Raw genomic sequence first — 22806 nt, 5'->3', positions numbered from 1 at the left:
GGGCTGTTTCCAGGGATGCATACTGAGACGAATATCAACTGCTGCTGGTGTCATCAACACGGTGAAGGACGTGCTTTGGTCCGCTCAGAACTTGCTGATCTTCCAGTTGAAAGATTTCTCCTCGACCGAGTGTTGCAGACTGGCACATTCCAAGGTCCAGGACTACGTGTTGTGGGACGCGCTCAAGCTTGGGACAACCACCGCAAAGGCACAATGGGGAAAGGCCACACTATAAGCCTTTCAACCTAGGCAAACCGAGGGCCCGGGAACTTCAGAATCAGCCTGCGTAACTGTGTGCTAATCTGAAAAATAACAGCACTCAGTAAAGTCTGATGTGTGTACATAGTTTGAAGTTTTGAAATGTAATGAGTGTAATGTTGTGTAAATAAGCATTTTATAGTATTGTAAAAATGACTTTTTTTGCACTGTTTGTAATTATTGGATATGTTATTTTGCAATGGTTTATTTGAAAGTTTTTTATGAATAAAGTATTTGGTTCTTGGTTGAAGTCATTGGGTTCCATTTCAGCTTCATTTAAAGGAATTTCTAAAAACGGCATCTTGGCCTTTTGTCTAAGATGCAAATGAGATCAAGCCTTGGAGGAGGAGCTATGCCTATTCCAATTAGCTTGGACCATGTAGATCAAGCCCGAGACAGGAGGTGAGAGCCCTGTCTTGTCAGCTTGGATCAGGAATGTCTCAACGTGTTGAGACTCTGAGTTGGACTTGATTTGATTGATTTGGATTTTAAAAAAAATTGTCAACTCAACCAAATGACCCAAAACATAATACTTTTAGATGTGCAGTGCCAGGATAACAATTAATATTTTTTGTAGCACACAGCACTGAACAAAATTCTTACAGAGAATAACTTATTTTCACTAATTCAGGTATTTTCTCTTCCGAGTCAATTTTCGTGAACAATATGACAATGAAGAAATTTATCTAATATGAGAGGAGAGCACCAGAGGGCAGTAGCGAGACAGAGTATTACTTTCAAGTCCTGACACAGTCTGTCGGGAAGTACACACAGGAAACTTTCTATCCATCTGTGTGAAAAACAGGGTTCTTCTTGCCAAATGCCTCCCTTAATCTTAAAATTATAGTTGGAATCAACCTGGATAATCTCTAATGCAATGCATTCCAAACAGCTACTCCCTGTTTGAAGTAGTTATATTTGATTTGACTGTTTACCTTCCCCTTTCTGAGCACCGTCACATGGTCCCTCTTTTAGCATGTGCTAAATGTTGGAACTGCTACGGTTAAACAAACATTGGGCATGTTGGGGTGACGCTCCCTGTCCATTGAGGGCAAGAACCTGGTCATCAGGTGTGATGAGCTCTCAGTGTTGCTGTACATGATGAAGGTTTGTTTTGATTTATTATTTCACGTACTGGGATACAGTGGAAAGTATTGTTTCTTGCGTGCTATACAAACAAAACATACCATTCAGAGAATACAAAGGGGAGAGGAAATGTCAGGTTCATTCCTCACTCCTGCGCTGCGGCAATCACCTGAGCTATCTTCCACTTTATCCAGAGGTCAAAAATGGGACGTGAAACACAAATCTCCAAGTACAGGGGGAAAACCTGCACCCAGCATTGTTCTCATCGTGATAGCCACTTCTGTATGTGGCTGCATCAAATTGTGAGCACGGACCTGCGATAAGCAAACACCAAGTGTCACTCTGTGTGAGGTTCAACCTGTTCCTGTGTTGCAAAGGACGAGTTTGGTCATGTTGCCACAGAATACTCCAAACTGCTGGACCTTGCAGTATCATCTATCCCTTGTGGAAAATCACTTCTGACCGTAAGTCAATCAGTCTGCACGCCCGAGATGCCTGGTGGTTTTTGCAGAGGTTCATCCCGAGCAGCTCCGTGATGCAGGAATCTGTTCTATGGGCTGTTCCCAGGGATACATATTGAGACAAAAATGCTGCTGGAGGATCATCAGCTCGCTGAAAGATGCTCTTTGATCTGGCCAAAATCTAATGGTCTCCCAATGCAAGGAATTGATTGATTTGGTTTATTATTGTCACATGTATTGGCATACATGTGAAAAGTATTGTTTCTTGTGTGCAATACAGATAAACCATCGAGAAGGAAACGAGAGAGTGCAGAATGTAGTGTTACAGTCACAGCTAGGGTGTAGAGAAAGGTCAATGCGAGGTAAGTCCATTCAAAAGTCTGACAGCAGCAGGGAAGAAGGAGTTCTTGAGTCAGTTGGTACATGGCCTCAGACTTTTGTGTCTTTTTCCCACTGGAAGAAGGTAGAAAAGAGAATGTCTGGAGTGTGTGGGGTCCTTAATTATGCTGGCCATATCCCTGACCGAGTGTTAGAGACTGGCACATTCTGAAGCCCAGGACTATGTGCTGAGGATGCACTAAAGCTTGGGGGAAGTCACTGCAAAGGTGCAATGGGCAAAGGCCACTGTTTAAAGCAGTAGTGCACTGAGGAGCTGGAAACTGTGTAGAACCCCTCAGGCGTTGAATGTGCACTGCAAATATTAAGAATATTGAAAGAAAAATGCTGTATCGAAGAAAGTTGAATTCTATTGCACTTTCTGCAATTTTCAAGTTGAAATATTTTGCTTTCAGGCTGTATGTTGTAAATATTAAGAGTATTACAATGGGATTAAGGCATCTCAAGAGTAGAGCATGCTTGTTTGCTGGTGATGTGATGCCAAAAGTTGTCAGTGGGGATAATGCTACTATTAAAAAGCAAGTGTAGCTTCCAGTTTGTGCACTGGTGTCCAATGGTCTCAAGATTGACATCAATTACCAGCTTCCCACTGTGGTACCTAGAGGTGACCTGGTCAAGGTTCAGAGGGCTGCATATATGCTGAGCAACACCACAACCATTGCTGAAGTTGGTGCTCACCTGGGCCACAAGCTTGACCTGATGTATCTGTGATAAACAGTTTCTTCAAGTTCAACTTGGCAATAGCTTAAGGATCGTGAATGCATTAATAATATCGCAGCTTGTTCTTCTCCTGCCTGATTTCAAGCATACATTGATGCCATAATGCCTGATAATTCAGTCCTTCCACTGGGGAAATCACCCCGAACCACCCACTGCCCAAAGCATGAGAACTGAAAGATTCCAAACAATTTAAGGCACAAGATTCACCTTCTTCTTTTAATGAAAAACAGAAGTGTAATGTTACCTGTGAATGAAATCACAGGGATATATAAACTTTGAAATGTGTCATTTCTGAGAATGTGATCTTGTTGCAGGACATTGAGAGAGAATCAGGCACACTCCCATTATTTTGTCTAAAGAAGATATTCCTGTGGTTCCGGGTATATTGCTGCCTCTAAGCCAGAAGGTTTTGGTTCCCACTCGTTCAAAAAGTCTCAGCTGACAAACCAGTACAATACTGGGAGAGAGCTGCATTGTCAGGGGTACTATGTTCAACATTAAATTAATGCTCATCTGCCCTATCATATGGATATTAAAAATCCCATGACACAATTGCAAAGCACACAGAACAGCTCCTACTATCCTGGCTGACATTAAGCTCCAACCAACGCCTAAGACTGATTATCCGGTCATTAACGCATTACATGTGTGTGAGTCTGTTGTGTGTATATTGGCTGCTGTGTTTCCTACATTACAGCAATAACTACACTTAAAAGGACTTCATTGGCTGTAAAGCACTTTCAGACATCCTGAGGTGGTGAATGATGCTATACAAACATACACCTTTGTTTTTTCACCCAATCCTGCTCCCACCCTACCTTTTACTTATATCAACCAATTCTTTAGATTTTCCTGTACGTCACAACTTTGGCTAGGATTGCAGACTGCAGCCCTTTTCACTAAGCTCCATCAATGTTAGGCTATCACAAGACACAGGAAACCTTAATGGCAACAATCTGGCTTGAGCTCCCTGGAACTTTTCCGGCTTCCCTGGCTGTGAGAAGGAACACGATCTGCACTGATTACTTTCGCCCAACAAGAGGCAGATATCATGTGCAGTCGTCGGCACAAGCCACATCCTGTCGTACTGTGCCTTGCTACGTTGCAACTGCTGTACCACATATGGTTTTATTGGGTACACCTGCTCAGTGATGATGGGTGATAAGCAGTGCTGGTGAATGCATTTGTTCCTGCAATGAAGAATAAAGAAAGCACTTTACAGTTGATGAAGTATAAGAACATAAGAAATAGGAGCAGGAGTAGGCCATCTAGCCCTTCGAGCCTGCCCCGCCATTCAATAAGATCATGGCTGATCTGTCGTGGCTCAGTTCCACATTCCCGCCCTCTCCCCATAACCCTTAATCCCCTCGCTTATCAAAAACCCATCAACCCGCGTCTTAAAAATATTTAGCGAGGCAGCCTCCACCACTTCAACGGGCAGAGAATTCCAGAGATTCACCACCCTTTGAGTGAAGAAGTTCCTCCTCAACTCTGTTCTAAACCACCCCCCCTTTATCTTGAGGCTGTGCCCCCTAGTCCTACTATCCTTTCTGAGCGGGAAGAGTCTCTCCACCTCTATCCTATCCATCCCATTCATCATCTTATATGTCTCAATGAGATCTCCCCGCATTCTTCTAAACTCTAACGAGTACAAGCCTAGTTTATTCAGCCTCTCCTCATAGCTCAACCCCCTCAACTCCAGAATCAGCCTAGTAGACCTCCTCTGCACTCCCTCCAGGCCAAAATATCCTTGCGTAAGTGCGGCGACCAAAACTGCACACAGTACTCCAGCTGCGGCCTCACCAATGCCCTATACAGCTGCAGCAAGACCTCCCTACTTTTATATTCAATCCCCCTCGCTATGAAGGCCAGCATCCCATTAGCCTTCCTGACCACCTGCTGCACCTGCAGGCTGGGTTTTTGCGACTCATGCACAAGGACCCCGAGGTCCCTCTGCACCGTCGCCTGCTGCAGTTTTTCACCACGTAAGTAATAGTCCTTCCTACCATTATTCCTACCAAGGTGGACCACCTTGCACTTGCCAACATTAAATTCCATTTGCCAGTTCCTGGCCCATTTGCCCAGCCTATCTAGATCCTTCTGCAGACTCTCCACACCCTCTGCACAATTTGCTGTTCCACCAATCTTGGTGTTGTCAGCAAATTTTGACACCATACACTCGGTTCCCTCCTCCAGATCATCTATATAAATGGTAAATAGCTGAGGCCCCAGCACCGACCCCTGGGGCACTCCACTAGTCACCAACCGCCAATCCGAATAGCACCCATTAACCCCCACTCTCTGCCTCCTATTTCCAAGGTATCTTTGAAATGAGCCGGAGGATTGCAGTGTAATAAATTGATGTACATTTTTCTGGTGGTTCATATGCTGGGTTTGGAAAATGACTCAGTCCAGATATATTAGAACTACTTTTATCCAGATGTAGTGGAGAAGGTAGTCAAGAAGGCATATGGCATGCTTGCCTTCATCAGCCAGGGTATTGAATTTAAAAATTGGCAAGTCATGTTGCAGCTTTATAGAACTTTAGTCAGGCCGCACTTGGAATATGGTGTTCAATTCTGGTCCCACACTACCAGAATGATGTGGAGGCTTTGGAGAGGATACAGAAAAGATTTATCAGGATGTTTAGCTATGAGGAGAGGTTGGAGAAACTTGGTTTGTTCTCACTGGAGTGACAGAGGTTTAAGAGGCATGGACAGAGTGGATAGTCAGAAGTTTTTTCCCAAGGTGGAAGAGTCAATATTAAGGGGCATAGGTTTAAGGTGCGAGGGACCAGGTTTAAAGGAGATATGTGAGGCAGATTTTTTACTTACAGAATAGTGGGTGCCTGAAACTTGTTGATAGGGGAGGTAGTGGAAGAGGATACAATAGTGACTTTTAAGGGGCATTTTGACAAGTACATAAATAGGATGGGAATAGAGGGATATGGTGCCCGGAAGGGTAGGGGTTTTAATTAAGATGGGAGGTTTAGAAGGCCAAAAGGCCTGTTTTTGTGCTGTATTCTTCTTTGTTTAAAGATTTTGCTTACACAGAAACTCTCTCCCTGGAATCATCAGTATCGCCCCACTTTCAAAATCTTCTTTAAAACTATCTCTTTGACCAACTCCTGTTTCTTTGCTGGTCTGTGAAACACCTTGGGATCCTTTCCTGCATTAAAGACATTAAATAAATGTGAGTAGTTGTTGCTTCTTCTATCATCTGCTTCAAGCATTTTGAAAAACCTTTAGTATCCCCTATCCTCCTGATTGCTTAGCTGTTCTTGTCCCTGGCTTTAACCTCCCCTTCCCCTTGCGTATGCTCCTTTATTAGGATGCTATATAATTGAGACTTGTTTTGGATGCTTGCATATCACTGCAGTACTCTGCTCTGTTCCACTGTGCTGTTTGCTCTTGTGCATCTGAAAATTTTGTTATCATGTCTTTTCCACCTTGGTCTGTAGCGCTGTGTTCTTGGAATAATCCTGCTGCGTCTTTTAGTGCTGTTACCACTTTGATTTTGTTAAAATTTTATTAATGCCTTCCAAATGCAATCTAAGATTGATTGTTGTTGAGTCATACAGAAGTTGAATGTTAAATTCTTCCTGGGTTACAGGCCAGATGCTGATTACACCTCAGACAGAGTAACCTTTAACCAGGAGAGCAAAGGTCAAACAGTTGGTGATCCATATCTCTTGTGCGTGCCAAGATCAGATAACTGCTTCTTTAGAAAGTAAATAATGTGGGAGAAATTGGAGTTCATCACATCTGTTTTTAAAGAAGGACCCAGTTTCAGGAATCAACTTCCTATGCCCCAAGAGTGCCTGAAAGATATCTGATCCAATGTTCAGGATTCCTGACCTCGAGGAGTAACTGGAAGACTCTAGAACTTTGGAGTTCTTATCCAAAGTGTAACCTCCAGCTGGCTGATCAGAGATGTAGATCAGATGAATAACACATAATGCGAGGATTCTGTCCATAAACACAAACTGCTAGTCTGACATTGAAAGTCAGAATGCGGTTGAATTGGATTGATTTTTAAAATGAATCATTTTCCAATCTTTACCAGGGAGCTCGTCATCATCCATTACTCAGTGCTGACATCCACAGAAAGTGCAAATAGCAGGGATGGAATATGGGAGGAGGGTCTGAAATCTGGGGTGGAAGGCTAAAGTGGGACGGAGATGGATAAGACTCAGTGAGAGTTAGAGACATGATTCTGCCATCTACAGCTTCTCTAAATGCATTTTTTGTTTGACCATAAGATGAATACCACATGATCAAATAACCCAGGAATACTCCAAACAGAACTGACAGTCCTCTTGACATTAGATGATGATGTGGAGATGCCGACGTTGGATTGGCGTAAGAAGTCTCACAATACCAAGTTAAAGTGCAACAGATTTATTTGGCAGCTCAAGCTTTTGGAGTGCTGCTCTTTCATCAGGTGAGTGAGACTTGTGTTCACAAACAGGGCATATACAGACATAAACGCAATTTACAAGATAATGATTGGAATGCAAATCTTTATTGGTAATCAAGTCATAAAGACACAGGCAATGTGAGTGGAGAGAGGGCTGAGCACAAGTTAAAGAGGTGTGTATTGTGTACAGCCAGGACAGTTAGTGAAATTTTGCAAGCCCAGGCAAGCCATGGGGGTAACAGATAGTGTGACATGAGATCCTGGTTGAGGCCATCCTCATGTGTGCGGAACTTGGCTATCAGTTTCTGCTCAGCGATTCTGCATTGTCGTGGGTCGTGAAGGCCGCCTTGGAGAACGCTTACCCGAAGATCAGAGGCTGAATGTCCATGACTGCTGAAGTTTTCCCCAACTGGAAGGGAACACTCCTGCCTGGTGATTGTCAAGTGATGTCCATTCATCCTTTTTCATAGTGTCTACATGGTCTCCTCAATGTACCATGTCTAGAGACATCCTTTCCTGCAGCGTATCAGGTAATCTAAACCTCACTAACTCACAAAATCTCAGTAACTGTCCTGGCTAGAGACAATACACACCTCTTTAACTTGTGCTTGGCCCTCTCTTCACTCACGTTGTCTGTACCTTTAAGACTTGATTACCTGTAAAGACTCGCATTCCAACAATTCTTTCGTAAATTGAGTTAGTGTCGGTATATGCCCTGTTTGTGAACACAAGTCCCACTCAAACTTGGTGGCACCATCATCAGTATTGACAAGGGGATTGACAAAGTAGACATGGAGAAGATGTTTCCTTTTCTAGGGCAGTCTAGGACAAGAGGTCATAGTGTTAGGATAAGGGGTAATCGGTTTAAAACAAAGATGAGGAGAAATTACTTCTCTCAAAGGGTCATGAGTCTGTGGAATTCTCTACCCTGGAGGTGGACAGGTTTTTAACTAGTAAGAGTTTGAAGGGCTATGGTGAACGGGCAGGTAAGTAGAGTTGAAGCCAAGGTGAGATCAGTCATGATAGTATCAAATGACAGAGTAGGCACGAGAGGCTAAATTGCCTACTCCTGTTTCTAGTTCTTTTGTAATATAATTCCGTTATCATTTCAAATAATTTAGCGGTGGGCCTTATTCCTTTTTGTCCTATTCATTAGAACCACAATCAGAGATTGTTAGGATTGATGCCAGATGTTATGGATTCGAAGAGATAAAGCAGTGACAGATTGAGGTTTTATACTGATTTTTTTTCCCAATATTTTTTGATGTCAGCTATGGATCAGTGAGTGATATCATTCACCTCTGAGTCAGAGGGTTCTCAGTTCAAATCTCATTCCAGACACCTGTGCACAGAAATCTCAACTGATACTGCACTGCCAATGGCGCTGTCTATCAGATGAAACATTACACCTTGCTTGCTCTCTCAGGTGGATGTAAAAGATCCCATGGCACTTTCTTGAACAAGCGTAGTGGAGTTCTTCCCAGTATCATGACCAACATTTACTCCTAAATCAATGTCAAAGAAAAGCAGATTATCTGGTCTTTATCACACTGCTGTCTATGGGAGCTTGCTGTGCACAGTTGGCTGCTGTGTTTCCTATATTACGATGTGGAGATGCCGGCATTGGACTGGGGTAAGCTTGTGCTTACTGTGCTTTTCTATGTTACAAAAGTACCTCAATGGCTGCAAAACGCTTTGGGATATCCTGTTGTCATGAAAGGTGGGTATGAATACAATTGATTTTTTTCTTTATAACGCCAAAGGAACCAGCTAAAAACAGAAAAGCTATTTTTTCAGGTGCTGCATATTGCCTACAATAAGTTTAATATATACAATATGGTACAATTCCCCAATATTCACTCCCTGTAAAAAGCTTATCTGTCACACTCTATAACCCTTATTCATAGTCAAATTTATTACAATTAACCCAAATTAATTCTAATCTTCACTAATTTATTCTGCCACACTGTCACACTTTCAGATTTGCAGTAAATGGTAGCACAGGGAATTTACCAAACATCTCAATGCCCCTATCACATTATGAATGGTATGCCCCAAAATTTGCACTTCAGAACATCAAAAGTACATAAAGAAAATGAAAGGCATTGTGTTTCTTTTCTACCACCTTATATAAAAAAAGTCCCTTCTTCAGGGCACCCCCAGCTAGTCCATATTGTGGCATTATATGTTTTCCGTTACTGATGTCAACTTCATACCTGCTCCCCAAAGTGTGAAGATATGATGAAAATAATCTTCCCTATTACTACAGTGGACTTTCCTGGTATAATCCAGATTTTCATTGGATTCGCCAATCCACTCCACAAATCCTTTTCCTGCAATCTTTAATTTCACTGAATAAAGGAACAGAGGTTCTTTCAGTTCCAAGACAACCTCGCCATCAATAGTCTCGCCAGCCAAATAAACTTGATCTTTAAAAATCAGTTCCAATTTTGTAACCTTTGGTATGGGAACAAATACGGAAACTGTTCCCATGTCAGGGATGGGCCTCTGACCAATGCTCCAGATCGTGATCACTCTAGAAGCCTTGAGAAACAGTTCAGGAGCCCAAAGATTAAGGATGATTATGATGTCGCGAATGGAATGACAAATGACCCCACAGCGTTGATAGTTGAATGCTCTTTTGTTATGTAATTACTTACCTGATGTCACAGCAAAGGCATCAAATAAGACTAATTGAAATCAAAAGGGAAAATACTGGAAAATATCAGCAGGGTCATCTGGACTTGAAAAGTTAGCTCTTTTCTCTCTTACGATGCTGTCAGACCTGCTGAGATTTTCTAGCATTTTCTCTTTTGGTTTCAGATCGCAGCGTCCACAGTAATTTGCGTTTAACACTAATTGAAATTATTTGCAGTGTACTTATCTATATTCTGCTTATGAGAGATTGATAATGTTGATCAAGAATCTGTTGCTCACCTTTTCAGTTTGTGCTACAGATTGTTAGGATGAGATGGGGAGGAGCTGAGTGGCACCAGTATAAAACTCTCCCAGTTGAAAGAAAGAAAGCTTTGCATTAATGTGCATTCTTTAGACCTCAGGACCTTTATCAGCTGAATTTTTTTTGAAATTTTAAGTTTTTTGTAATGTGGGGAATGCAACAACTAAGTTATGCACAGCAAGATCCCACAAACAGCAATGTGATAATGACCAGTTCATCAGTTTTTTAAAAAAAATGTGATGCTAGTTGAGAGACAAAAGGAGGCGGGATATCTGGGAGAATTCCTATGAAACATCTGACAGTGCAGCATATCCTAAGTACTACACTGGAGTGTCAGCCTGGATTATGAGCTCAGGACTCTTAAAGTAGATTTAAAAGGCATTTGATGTGTTGCCAAACAACAGACTTATGAATAAAATTATAGCTCAAGGAATAAAAGGGATAGTAGCAACATGGATACAAAATTGGCTTAATGAGAGGGGACAGAGAATTAATGGATGTGTTTTGGGCTGGAGGAAGGTTTGTATTGGAGTTCGCCAGGGTTCAATTTTAGGAACCTTGCTCTTGCTGATAAATGTTAATGACCTTAATGTACAGGGCACAGTTCCAAAATTTGTAGATGTTATGAAACTTAGAAACATTGTGAACTGTGAGGAGGATAGTGTTAAACATGTTGATGCATGGGGTGGATTAGTGGCAAATGATGTTCAATGTGGAAAAATGTGAAGTCAGTCACATTTTGGTAGGAAGAACACAATACAAAATAAAGGGAACAACTCTAAAAGGGTGCAGGGTTAGAGGGACCTGGTGTTTATGTGCATAAGTCATTAAAGGTGGCAGGGCAGTTTGAGAGAAGTTAATAAAGCATATTGTATCCGAGGATGTCCCAATAATAGAGGGAGTAAGGGGCGTGAGTATAGTTGGTGGCGTTGCGGCAAATAGGGTCCAGGTGAAGGCTGGGATGAAAGCACTTTATCTGAATGCACGAAGCATTCGGAATAAAGTGGATGAGCTGATGGCGCAGATCGACACAAATGGATACGATCTGGTGGCCATTACAGAGACGTGCTGCAGGGTGACAGGGACTGGGAGCTGAATGTACAGGGCTATCAAGTGTTTAGGAAGGATAGACAGGAGGGAAAAGGGGGGGGCGTAGCTCTGCTGATTAAGGATAGCATCACGGTGGTAGCAAGGGATGATATTGGAGCCAAGGAGCAGAGGGTGGAATCGTTGTGGGTGGAGATTAGGAACAGCAAAGGGAGGAAGACGCTGGTGGGTGTCATCTATAGGCCCCCGAATAATGATCTGGAGGTGGGGCGGGCTGTTAACGCGCAAATAAGTGCGGCGTGCAGGAATGGGACGGCCGTAGTTATGGGGGATTTCAATCTGCATATTGATTGGTCGACCCATGTTGGACGTGGGGGGCTCGAGGAAGAGTTCTTGGAATGCTGCCGGGATAGTTTCCTCGAACAGTGTGTGTTGGAGCCGACGAGGGAGCGAGCTATCTTGGATCTGGTGCTATGTAATGAAGCGGGTAGAATTAGGGACCTTGTGGTGAAGGATCCTCTTGGGGAGAGTGATCATTGTATGGTGGAGTTTCTGGTGCAGATGGAGGAGGAGAAAGTGGGTTCCTGGACACGCGTCCTTTGTTTGAATAGAGGGAAATACGGTAGGATGAGAGAAGAATTGGCGAATGTGGACTGGGAGAGCGCGTTGGAGGGAGGGTCTGTTAAGGAGCAGTGGAGGATCTTTAAGGAGATCTTTCTTGGTGCTCAACGGAAATTTATTCCGATGGTCAAAAAGGATAGTAGGAGGAGAGGTAATAAGCCGTGGATAACGAAGGAGGTGAAGGAAAGTGTTAAACTAAAAGCGGAGGAATTTAGAGTAGCTAAGAGTAGTGGGCGAGAAGAGGATTGGGAGAGGTTTAAATGTCAACAAAGATTGACAAAGAAGTTGATAAGGAAGGGTAGGAGAAACTATGAAGCTGGGCTAGCGCTTAATATAAAAAAGGATAGCAAGAGTTTTTATAAATATATAAAAAGGAAGAGGCTGGCTAGGGTGAATGTTGGTCCTTTAGAGGATGAGAAAGGGGACCTAGTGGTAGGGGATGGGGATATGGCTAAGGTATTGAATAACTTTTTTGTTTCTGTCTTCACGGAGGAGGACGTGAATAATTTGCCGGGTGTTAGCGATAGAAAGGTGGTAGGACTGGAGGGTCTTAATGACATTACTGTTACTAGAAAGGCGGTGCTCGACAGACTGGAGGGGCTGATTGTGGACAAGTCCCCAGGACCGGATGGAATCCATCCGAGGGTTCTGAAAGAAATGGCGGAGGTGATAGTGGATGCCTTGGTGGTTATTTTCCAAACGTCGCTGGATTCCGGGGAAGTGCCGGATGATTGGAAAACGGCTAATGTTACGCCGTTGTTTAAGAAGGGTGCCAGGCAAAAGGCGGGGAATTATAGGCCGGTTAATTTAACGTCTGTGGTAGGTAAAATGTTAGAATCTGTCATTAAGGAGGAAATTGCGAGGCATCTTGAAGGGAATTGCTTGATAGAGCAGACGCAGCACGGTTTCATTAAAGGGAAGTCGTGTCTGACAAATTTACTGGAGTTCTATGAGGATGTGTCTAGGGCGGTGGATAGAGGAGAGCCGGTGGATGTGGTCTTTCTAGATTTTCAGAAAGCGTTTGACAAAGTGCCTCACAAGAGGTTATTGCAGAAGGTCGAGGGACATGGAGTTGGGGGTAGGGTGTTAGCGTGGATAGAGGATTGGTTGTCAAATAGGAGGCAGAGAGTGGGGGTCAACGGGTGCTATTCGGATTGGCGGATGGTGACTAGTGGAGTGCCCCAGGGGTCGGTGCTGGAGCCTCAGCTTTTTACCATTTATATAGATGATCTGGAGGAGGGAACCGAGTGTAGAGTGTCGAAATTTGCTGATGACACCAAGATTGGGAGAACGGCAAATTGTGCGGAGGGTGTGGAGAGTCTGCAGAAGGATCTAGATAGGCTGGGCGAATGGGCCAGGAAATGGCAAATGGAATTTAATGTTGGCAAGTGTGAGGTGGTCCACTTTGGTAGGAAAAATGGTAGGAAGGACTATTACTTACGAGGCGAAAAACTGCAGCAGGCGACGGTGCAGAGGGACCTCGGGGTCCTTGTGCATGAGTCGCAAAAACCCAGCTTGCAGGTGCAGCAGGTGGTCAGGAAGGCGAATGGGATGCTGGCCTTCATAGCGAAGGGGATTGAATATAAAAGTAGGGAGGTCTTGCTGCAGCTGTATAGGGCATTGGTGAGGCCGCAACTGGAGTACTGTGTGCATTTTTGGGCGCCGCACCTGCGCAAAGATATTTTGGCCTTGGAGGGAGTGCAGAGGAGGTTTACTAGGCTGATACTGGAGTTGAGGGGGTTGAGCTATGAGGAGAGGCTGAATAAACTGGGCTTGCACTCGTTAGAGTTTAGAAGAATGAGAGGAGATCTCATTGAGACGTATAAGATGATGAATGGGATGGATAGGATAGAGGTGGAAAGACTCTTCCCGCTCAAAAAAGAGAATAGGACTAGGGGGCACAGCCTCAAGATAAAAGGGGGGCGGTTTAGAATGGAGTTGAGGAGGAACTTCTTCACTCAAAGGGTGGTGAATCTCTGGAATTCTCTGCCCGTTGAAGTGGTGGAGGCTGCCTCGCTAAATATTTTTAAGACGCGGGTTGATGGGTTTTTGATAGGAGAGGGGATTAAGGGTTATGGGGAGAGGGCGGGAAAGTGGAACTGAGCAGCGACAGATCAGCCATGATCTTATTGAATGGCGGGGCAGGCTCGAAGGGCTGGATGGCCTACTCCTGCTCCTATTTCTTATGTTTCTTATCCTAGGCTTTATTAATAAGTACAACAGTACTTATTAGAGTACAACAGTAAGATTATATTGGACTTGTATAAGACACTATTTCAGCCTAGCTGGAGTAGAGTGTCTAGTTCTGGGCACCGCACTTTAGGAAATATGTAAAATTATTGAAGAGAGTGCAGCAAAGATTCACAAGAATGGTTCCAGGAATGAGGGTAGGAAGATAGATTGGAGAAATTAGGACTGGTTTCCTTGGAGAAGAGAAGGCTGAGAGGGGGTTTGACAGAGGTATTAAAATCATGAGGGGTCCGAACAAAGTAAATATGGAGAAAATATTCCTACTTGAGAAAGGATTGAGAATGAGAATGCACAGATTTAAAATAATTTAAGAGAAAGCTTTTTAATGCAGTGTGTGGTTACGGTCTGGAATGTACCACCTGAGGGTGCAGTGGAGGCAGATTCAACAAAAGCACGTGCAGCATTATAGCAGAAGGCAGGGGAATTAGCACTAGCTCATTTGGAAAGCTGGGGCAGACATAACTGCTCCTTTTTGTACTGAATACTGTAACTATTCTCTGAAGAACATATAGAAGATGCCAAAAGGAGATGACATGGTGGCACAGTGGTTAGCACTGCTGCTTCACAGTGCCAGGACTGGGTTCGAATCCCAGCTTGGGTCACCGTCTTTTGGAGCTTGCACGTTTTCCCTATGTCTGCATGGGTTTCCTCTGGGTGCTCTGGTTTCCTTCCACATTCTGAAAGACATACTGGTTAGTGTAGTGACCTGAACAGGCACTGGACTGTGGTGACTAGGGGAATTTCACAGTAACTTCACTGCAATGTTAATGTAATGGTTTCCTAGAATCTAGTGTTTTTCTTTGAATGGATGTGGAGTTTACAGAATTAACAATCTCTGTCAAGGATGAAGACCTCTCTGCCTGGTTTTGTGTCTGTATTTAGAAGAGATGATGAGGTCCATTTGTGCAAGGCAGCCTGCCACCCATGTTTGAGTACGCAAGGTCAGAGAGCAGTAAATGTTGCTCTTGTAACTGAGTGCAGCTCCAACACCATCGAAGACAAAGCAATCTGCTTGACCGGCACCTCATAAGAAATAGGAGCAGGAGTAGGCCATCTAGCTCCTCGAGCCTGCCCCGCCATCTTAAACATTTTAAACCTCATCTTAAACCTCATCCACCATCTTAAACATTTTCTCCCTTCACCATTGATGCACAGTGGCAGCAGTGTGTACCATCTGTAAGATGCATTCCAACAATTCACCAAGGTCCATTTGTTATAATCTTCTAAGTCCACGACTGCTATCATCTAGAATGACGAGGACAGCAGGCATGTAGAAACACCACCACCTGGAAGTTTCCTTCAATACTGACATGGAAATATATCACTGTTCCTTGTTTCCCTTTGTTTTGTAGGGGGGGTGTTTTACTCCACACGTGGTGGTCTTCACTGCCACTCTTGGACATGTGTATCTCTCCTGCAGGTGGAGGAAAAGGCAGAAGTGTCACACTGGGATGATGTTGCAGGGAGACAGAAAGTGAGCCACTGTTTATGCCTGACCAGTGAACCTGCTTGAGTGAACGTTTTTGAGATGCCTAAACCCCCACGGCTCTAGAGTTATGTTCCAGATCTCTGATATGCCAGAATGAAAAGAGAGATGAATGGGTAACACAGAAGGCCAAATTTTATTCAGGAATTAAATTACCCAGATATGTCAACATTCTCACATAACCAGTTACTATACTGTAGAAGGAAGAGACGATAATGACACAATGGATATTTTTAGGTTCACACAATTTTATATAATTCCGAACCATCTTTCCTTAACACCTGGCTAACTGGGGATTTCTGGAGACTGTAGATTATAGTCACCACTCCTGGGGTCAAAGAGGCAGTGCTGTCTTTGTCAGGGCCATCTTGCCTTTAAGGGACACGCACCTTGGCCATGTGGTCAGGTGGGTATAAAAATCTTTGATGTGCAACCCAGGCCTACATTATGGGATTGTGCCGAAGATGGAGATTCTTGTATCCTGCATTTTTGCTGGTAAATACTTGTTGAGTTTCTTTCTTTGGTGGTTGAAGAGTAATTTTAGAGTCTTTTCAGTTGTTGTAGCTGATAAGGAACAAGGCTACGGCTCAGTCAGAATTGGCTTGTAGTTGTAGAGAAGTAAACCACCTGTGTGCTCTGACTAAAAGAGTCTCTTGTCCTTTTTCTTTATCCAATTTTAAATAGATGCAGCCTATGAATTTCTGGCAGGATTCTCCCAATGATCAGTTGAATTTTGATAAGTGCTTGGAGCTGATGAGGTGTGAAATGGGTTTGATTGTCCTGAGGAGGTGTTGATCGCTTTCCCATCAAGATGATTTTGCAAGACACAGTCTGGCCCCAAACCTGTTGGGTTTCGCAGACAACTTGGAGTCTATAATGTATGCTGTCCATAGATGTTGTAATGGGTGACTTTGTTAGCCAGGTCTAGCAGGGCCAGTTTTTGCATAACTAGCAGGCTAGTTTTGCCACGACTCATCGTCCTTTGTCTGCTAAGCAACTCCTAGGTGGATTTGATAAGGCTGTATATCTTTGTCTGTCTGTGTCTTGTTGTCTCTGCAGTCATTTTAAGTCTATATATTTTGACACAGAATTTTAAGTTTGTCTGTATTTCAGCCAGTTTTGTCCATATTCCACATATTGTATCAATGTCTATTAAAAGGAGGATTTCCCTCATCTTACAGTTTCACTGCTTTGTGGAGTGTTATCGATTTTCACCAACCCAAAATCTTTACTACTTCCTCTTTTGCTGCTACATTGGCAGCATGCTATTCTCTAATGAAGACAGCATGAAAGTCCATGATTGGGATGGTGTGGAGGTAATCATGGAAATAACAAAGGTAAAATTCTAAAGGGATGTGCAGGAGCAAAGCAAGGTTGGTGTACAAGTGCATAGTTAATAAAGCACACAGTATCTTGAGCTTTATTAATGAGGGTATAGAGTACAGGAACATGGATGTTATATTGAACTTGTATAAGACACTAATTCAGCCTCAGCTGGAGTATTGCATCCATTTCTGGGTGCTGTGCTTTGGAATGTGAAGGCATTGGAAAGAGTGCAGAAAAGATTCACCGAAATGGTTCCAGGATGAGGAACTTCAGTTACATAGATTGGAGAAATTGGGACTGTTATCTTTGGAGAAGAAAAGACTGAAAGCAAGTATACAAAATCATGAGGGTTGCTAGAGAAAAACTGTCCCACTCGTAAAACAACAGGGCACAGATCTAAAATAATTGGCGAAAGAAGCAAAAGGCTTTTTCACAGTGAGTGATTATGGTCTGGAATGCATTACCTGAGAGTGTGTGGAGGCAGGTTCAATTGGAGCATTCAAAAGACTGTTATCTGAAATGAAAGAATGTGCACAGTAATGGGGAGAAGGCGAGACAATGGTTCTTAATCAATTGCCCGAAGATCTGGTGCAGACACGATGGGATTGATGGCCTCCATCTGCACTGTTTTCTGTGATTGCCTATGTGGTCAAATGAATGTCAAGGATAAGGAAAAGATAAGCAGGCCAGAATTAACAATTGCCATCCGACCTGTAGAGGGACATGGTTTAGAATCTGGAGGGAGACAGTCAAGAAAATATATTTTCTCTCTTTCCGTTATCAGAAGCTCAGCAAAACTGTCATGTTGATAGGGTTTGATTCTACCTTAGGGTTATTTTTGCTAAGACATTCATCAGTTCACTGGAGCTCTAATCCACCTGGCGTTTGGGTTTGTCCTTGCGGAGGCTCAGTAAAATTGTTAATCCATTATTAACTCTATTAGGTTTCATTAGAGCTAAAGACTTGCTGGTGTGTGCTGTTGCTTTGAAACTTGAAAATGACATTTGTACCCCTCCATAGGGCTAAGACAGCTGTCATCCCGTTGTTACTGTTTCTACTTTGGGATTCAGTAAAGCTACTAATTTTGCTGATGAGTACATCTGTGTTGAGACACAACAGAACTCTGGTCCCGTTGCTGTACTGCCTCTGTGATCAGCTCAGCAACGCTATCATTACTCTTTCACAGCGTGTTTGTGCTGGGATTTGGCAGAGCAGTTATCCTGCTGTTGTGAATACGTGTTGGGGCTCAACATAGTCTCAATCCTTCTGCTGCCCAGGTCTGTTGTATGCCGCTTTCTCTGAACAGCTATTCATTTTGTCTTGTTTAGCAGAATTTTTTTTTGGCACCGATCAAAGCCCAGAAGAGATATAACAAATGTGCAATCGAAAATATTCACCGATTAGGAATGTGTGGAATAAGTGACCGCAGGCAGAAAATGGGCTTGGGTTTCCTGTTTTCAAATCGTTTAGGGGAAATGTTCACTTATCAGGTATTCACTTGTGTAGAATCAGCTCAAAGTGACCTCCCCGAAGACTGAAAAGAAAACACACTGTGCTGACTCTAAATATAACTAAGCACAGACTGCTTACGGATCCCATATGTTACTCAATCATTGACTAAACGCCATTGTGAGATGTGAAGTGTGCAAATCCCGTTAGCCCCTAGTTCATTGTGCACCGTTGGATCACATTCCATGTCCCTTCTCCTAACAAAGATCAATACAACAGTGAATGGAGCCCCGTAAATCTGTACAGTGAAACACAAGTCTCTTCATTAGTTCCACACGGGCCTTTGCGCATTTCACAAAGTTCTGCTTATGTTTCATATTTCTGCAGCTGACAGACAAGCTCCTTCCTGAGATGACTGCCACTCTGAACTACCATTTGTAATAGTAACATACATAGTTTCAAGGGCTTTTACTGTGCTGGGAAAAACAGAATTGTGCAATTTCATAACGGAAGCCACACACAGACAAATCTAAACAATAAGGGTCCATTCAGGCTCAGTAAAGCGTAGCCTACACATTTTACTCTCTACAGTCTCTGTTGTAGACTTGTTGCCGCGCTGGCAGAGGAAGTGAAAAAGAGAAGATTCATGGTTGGACAGGCATTTACATTCATACTGTAACATCTTAACCTAATCAAATTAGGAGAAATCAGTCATTTTTGAAAAGAAGGCAGCGGAATTTTAACAAAGAGAATGAGTGAGAAGGGGAAAGGGGGAACAGATTTTTTTTGCTTATATTTCCCCCATATTACTGAAACGACTAGTCATCGTGTTCAACCAGGAAGTCCATCAATCCACTGGACACTGGGAGACACTAGAAAGAAAAGAAAGAGTTGCATTTATGTAGCATCTCACACCCACAGAATGTCCCAAAGCCTTAAAGCTGAAGTAGAAATTCTGAAGTGCAGTCACTTGCAACGTAAGATGCACAGCAGCCATTTTACACACAACAGGCTCCCACAAATAGCACCGTAATAGCCTTCGACACTGTAAGCCGACAAGGCCTTGGAGGATCATGTCAAAGTTCCCTAAATTCATTCAGATGGTACGCCAGTTCCATGATGGCATGATGGCCAGAGTACTGGATGGCGGAGAATCCTCTGAGGCATTCCCAGTCACCAATGGTGTCAAACAGGGCTTTGTGCTCGCACCCACACTGTTCAGCATGATGTTTACTGCCATGCTGAATAATGCCCTCTAGGACAGTGTTGCTGGAATCAGCCTCAAGTATAGAGTGGATGGGAAGCTCTTCAACCTGAGGAGACTTCAAGCTATTACCAAAGTGAAGGAGATTGTTCTGAGAGACTTCCTGTTTGCTGATGACTATGCCCTATATACTGGCTCAGGTGTGGAGATGCCAACGTTGGACTGGGGTAAACACAGTAAGAAGTCTCACAACACCAGGTTAAAGTTTGGCTGCCCCCCCCAACCTGGTCTCACAACCTGGTGTTGTGAGACTTTTTACTGGCTCAGAGCCAGAGATGCAAGTCAGCATGGACAAATTTTCCATGGCTTGTGACAACTTTGGACTCACCATCAACATTAAAAAGACCGAAGTCATGCACCAGCCTGCTTCTCATGCACCGTACACAGAACCCATAATCACAATCAAAGGGCAGAAACTACAGGCAGTGGACCAATTCACTTATCTTGGCAGCACCCTCTCCCAAGCACTGACTATTGATACAGAAGTTAACTGCAGAATAGCAAAGGCAAGTTCTGCTTTCGGTAGACTGCGCTCCATTGTATGGGAACGTCGAGGAATCAGTCCAGCAACAAAACTGAAGGTCTACAGCGCCACGGTATTCAATACCCTCCTGTATGCCTGTGAAACATGGACTGTGTATCGAAGGCATGCAAGGCAGCTCAATCATTTCCACATGACTTGTCTTTGCAGAATATTACGCATCAGATGGCGAGACAAAGTACCAGACACTGAAGTTCTCTCTAGAGCAAGTCTACCACCAGTCCACACACTGCTGATGAGAGCGCAGACCCGCTGGGCAGGTCATGTCATCTATTTGCCAGACAAGCGCGTACCCAAGCAGCTCCTTTTTGGAGAACTCTCTGCTGGAAGGCGCTGCATGGAGAACAGAAGAAACATTTCAAAGACAAACTCAAGGCCTCCCTGAAATCACTTGACATAGACACAACCACCTGGGAAATACTGGCACAAAACTGCCCTGGCTGGTGTTGCCTCATCCACAAAGGCTGTCAAGCTTACGAAGCAAGGCGTATTGCTGAAGCACAACTTAAACACAAGCTGCGCAAATCCAAAGCCACCAGTGCAACAACTACAGTGTCTACACAAGCCTGTCCAATATGTGCCAGGGCATTCCGTCCCCGAATTGGCCTGATCAGTCATCTTCGGACATACCGCAACCAGCCTCAAAATGACTAACGGTGTCGAGGTCCTCATCGATGACGATGGACGAACAATGAATCTGTTTTTGTGATGTTGACAGAGGGGTAAACATTGGTCAGGACACTGTGGATATCTCCCTTGATCTTCTTCAAATAAATGACATGGGATCCTTTAAGTCCACCTGAGAAGGCAGACGGGGTCCCGTTTAATGTCTCGTCCAAATGGTTTTGCAACAGAGCAGGATTCAACCATTACTGTGCTGGAGTGTCTTTTGTACTAAAGTTGGATTGTGCCATGGAGATAGAGACGGGATTGGAATGGGGAGCGTGGTGGCAATTTTTTGCTGTTGCCTAGCTTGCTAGTTTGCCACCATGTTACTACTCGGGCCTATTTTCAGGGAAACATTTTCTGGGGCCAACTGAGGGCACTCTACAAAACATCTGGAAAAGGGCCTTATGATGTTAGGTTAGTTTGAAGGCTGGAGGCATCTCAAGGGTGTGCTGGTACAGAGGCACATCCTGTAGAGTAGATTAGCATGGTTGCACTGATCTCTGAGGGCTTTCATAGAGTGGCCTCAGGACCCCCATTTGGTCCCATTGTTTTGGACCCAAAGCCTGCAGTAAAACCAGCTCCTAGAGTGGGACCTGAGCACACAACGTTCTGACTTAGAGGTGAAAGTGCATTCAACGGAACCATGGCTGACAGGGCTAAACCTGTTTCTAACTCTATATTCACATGTTCACACTATCCAACAGGAAATATTCCACGACACCTAGGAATGTCAAACATTACTCCATTCATTCTGATGAATGGTTATGAATATGAAACCGTAACCCTGTTTCTCCCTCCATTATGGAGCCAGACCTACTAATTATTTCCAGAATTTTCTGTTTTAATAACTCCATTCAATCCTGGAGCCACTCACAGTCAAATCACACAAACTGATTTACTCAAGCAGCCAGCACCATGCGATGCCATTTGTGCTTTGCCTACCTTGCAAACTGATTCAGTACATGTAATGCTCAGCTCTCCATACGCTGGGCAATAAAATCAGGCTTGATTAATTAAACAAATAGGAATGAGCTACCTACTCCAATTACCACCAAGGCTTTTTGGAAGTCATAAAATTATAGAATGATGTACCACAAAAGATGGCCCTTTGGACCATTCTGTGGAAGAGCTATCTAATTAGTCCCACTCTCTTGGCTTTGTCTTATTGTGTTGCAAATTATCCAATTCCATTTTGAAAGTTATTTTTATGATCAGCTTCCATTACGCTTTCAAGCAGTGCATTCCAGGTCGTAACAGCTCAGGGTATATGTTGCCTCCAGGCCTGAACTTTGCACCAGTTAGACGCGCGTACTGGGTGGGCCCGGAAATGGGCATGGAACACACTTCCAGCTGCAACTGACCCCGGAATGCGCTTTCATGCCGGCTGCCAGTGTGAAGTGCATGCTGAGAACAGCTCAGTGCTGCCAGGAGGGTGGAAGGAAGATGGCCTTTGATAAAAAGGAAGGTGCAGACTGGTACCTCTATTGAGTTCCCTCAAGGTGGACAGCTGCTGCAGACCTGTCTCCGGCAGGGGGGGTAGCTGCAGGCCTCTTCAAACTAAAAGTGATAAAACTGATGCAGCCAACTGCATCTCTGCAGCACAGTCCAGCACCTGACTGCAATATGCAGTCCCCAGATTTTTTAAAAATTAATTTACATCCTAAACATTTCATCCCATCCTGGATTGAGATTGAAGCGAAAACATAAAGGCCGCTTAGACGATTGAACCATCTGCTAGCTGTAAAAATGGACGAGTCATGTAAAATCAATTTTATTTGACTCCTTAATGGACTAATTGCCCGCTTAATTGTCATTGGGCACACTTTAGACTCCTTAGTGCCTACTGACTGAAAT

The 22806-nt window shown here is 43.7% G+C and overlaps 1 protein-coding gene across 1 annotated transcript in view; it reads right to left on the bottom strand.

The window, feature by feature from the left end:
* LOC145358481 (arrestin domain-containing protein 5-like) overlaps positions 1-9833 on the bottom strand; it is a 31740-nt gene extending 21907 nt beyond the window's left edge. The window contains exon 1 of the mRNA XM_080212571.1: positions 9557-9833. Within this exon, the coding sequence (XP_080068697.1) occupies positions 9557-9833 (277 nt within the window). The remainder of the gene's footprint in view (positions 1-9556) is intronic.
* Positions 9834-22806: the final 12973 nt, after the last annotated feature.

The sequence above is a fragment of the Carcharhinus amblyrhynchos genome, chromosome 26 (genome assembly GCF_965287045.1).
Source record: "Carcharhinus amblyrhynchos chromosome 26, sCarAmb.v2.hapA, whole genome shotgun sequence".
In the NCBI taxonomy this organism is placed as follows: Eukaryota; Metazoa; Chordata; class Chondrichthyes; order Carcharhiniformes; family Carcharhinidae; genus Carcharhinus; species Carcharhinus amblyrhynchos.
This window is presented reverse-complemented; position numbering and strand designations above follow the sequence as displayed.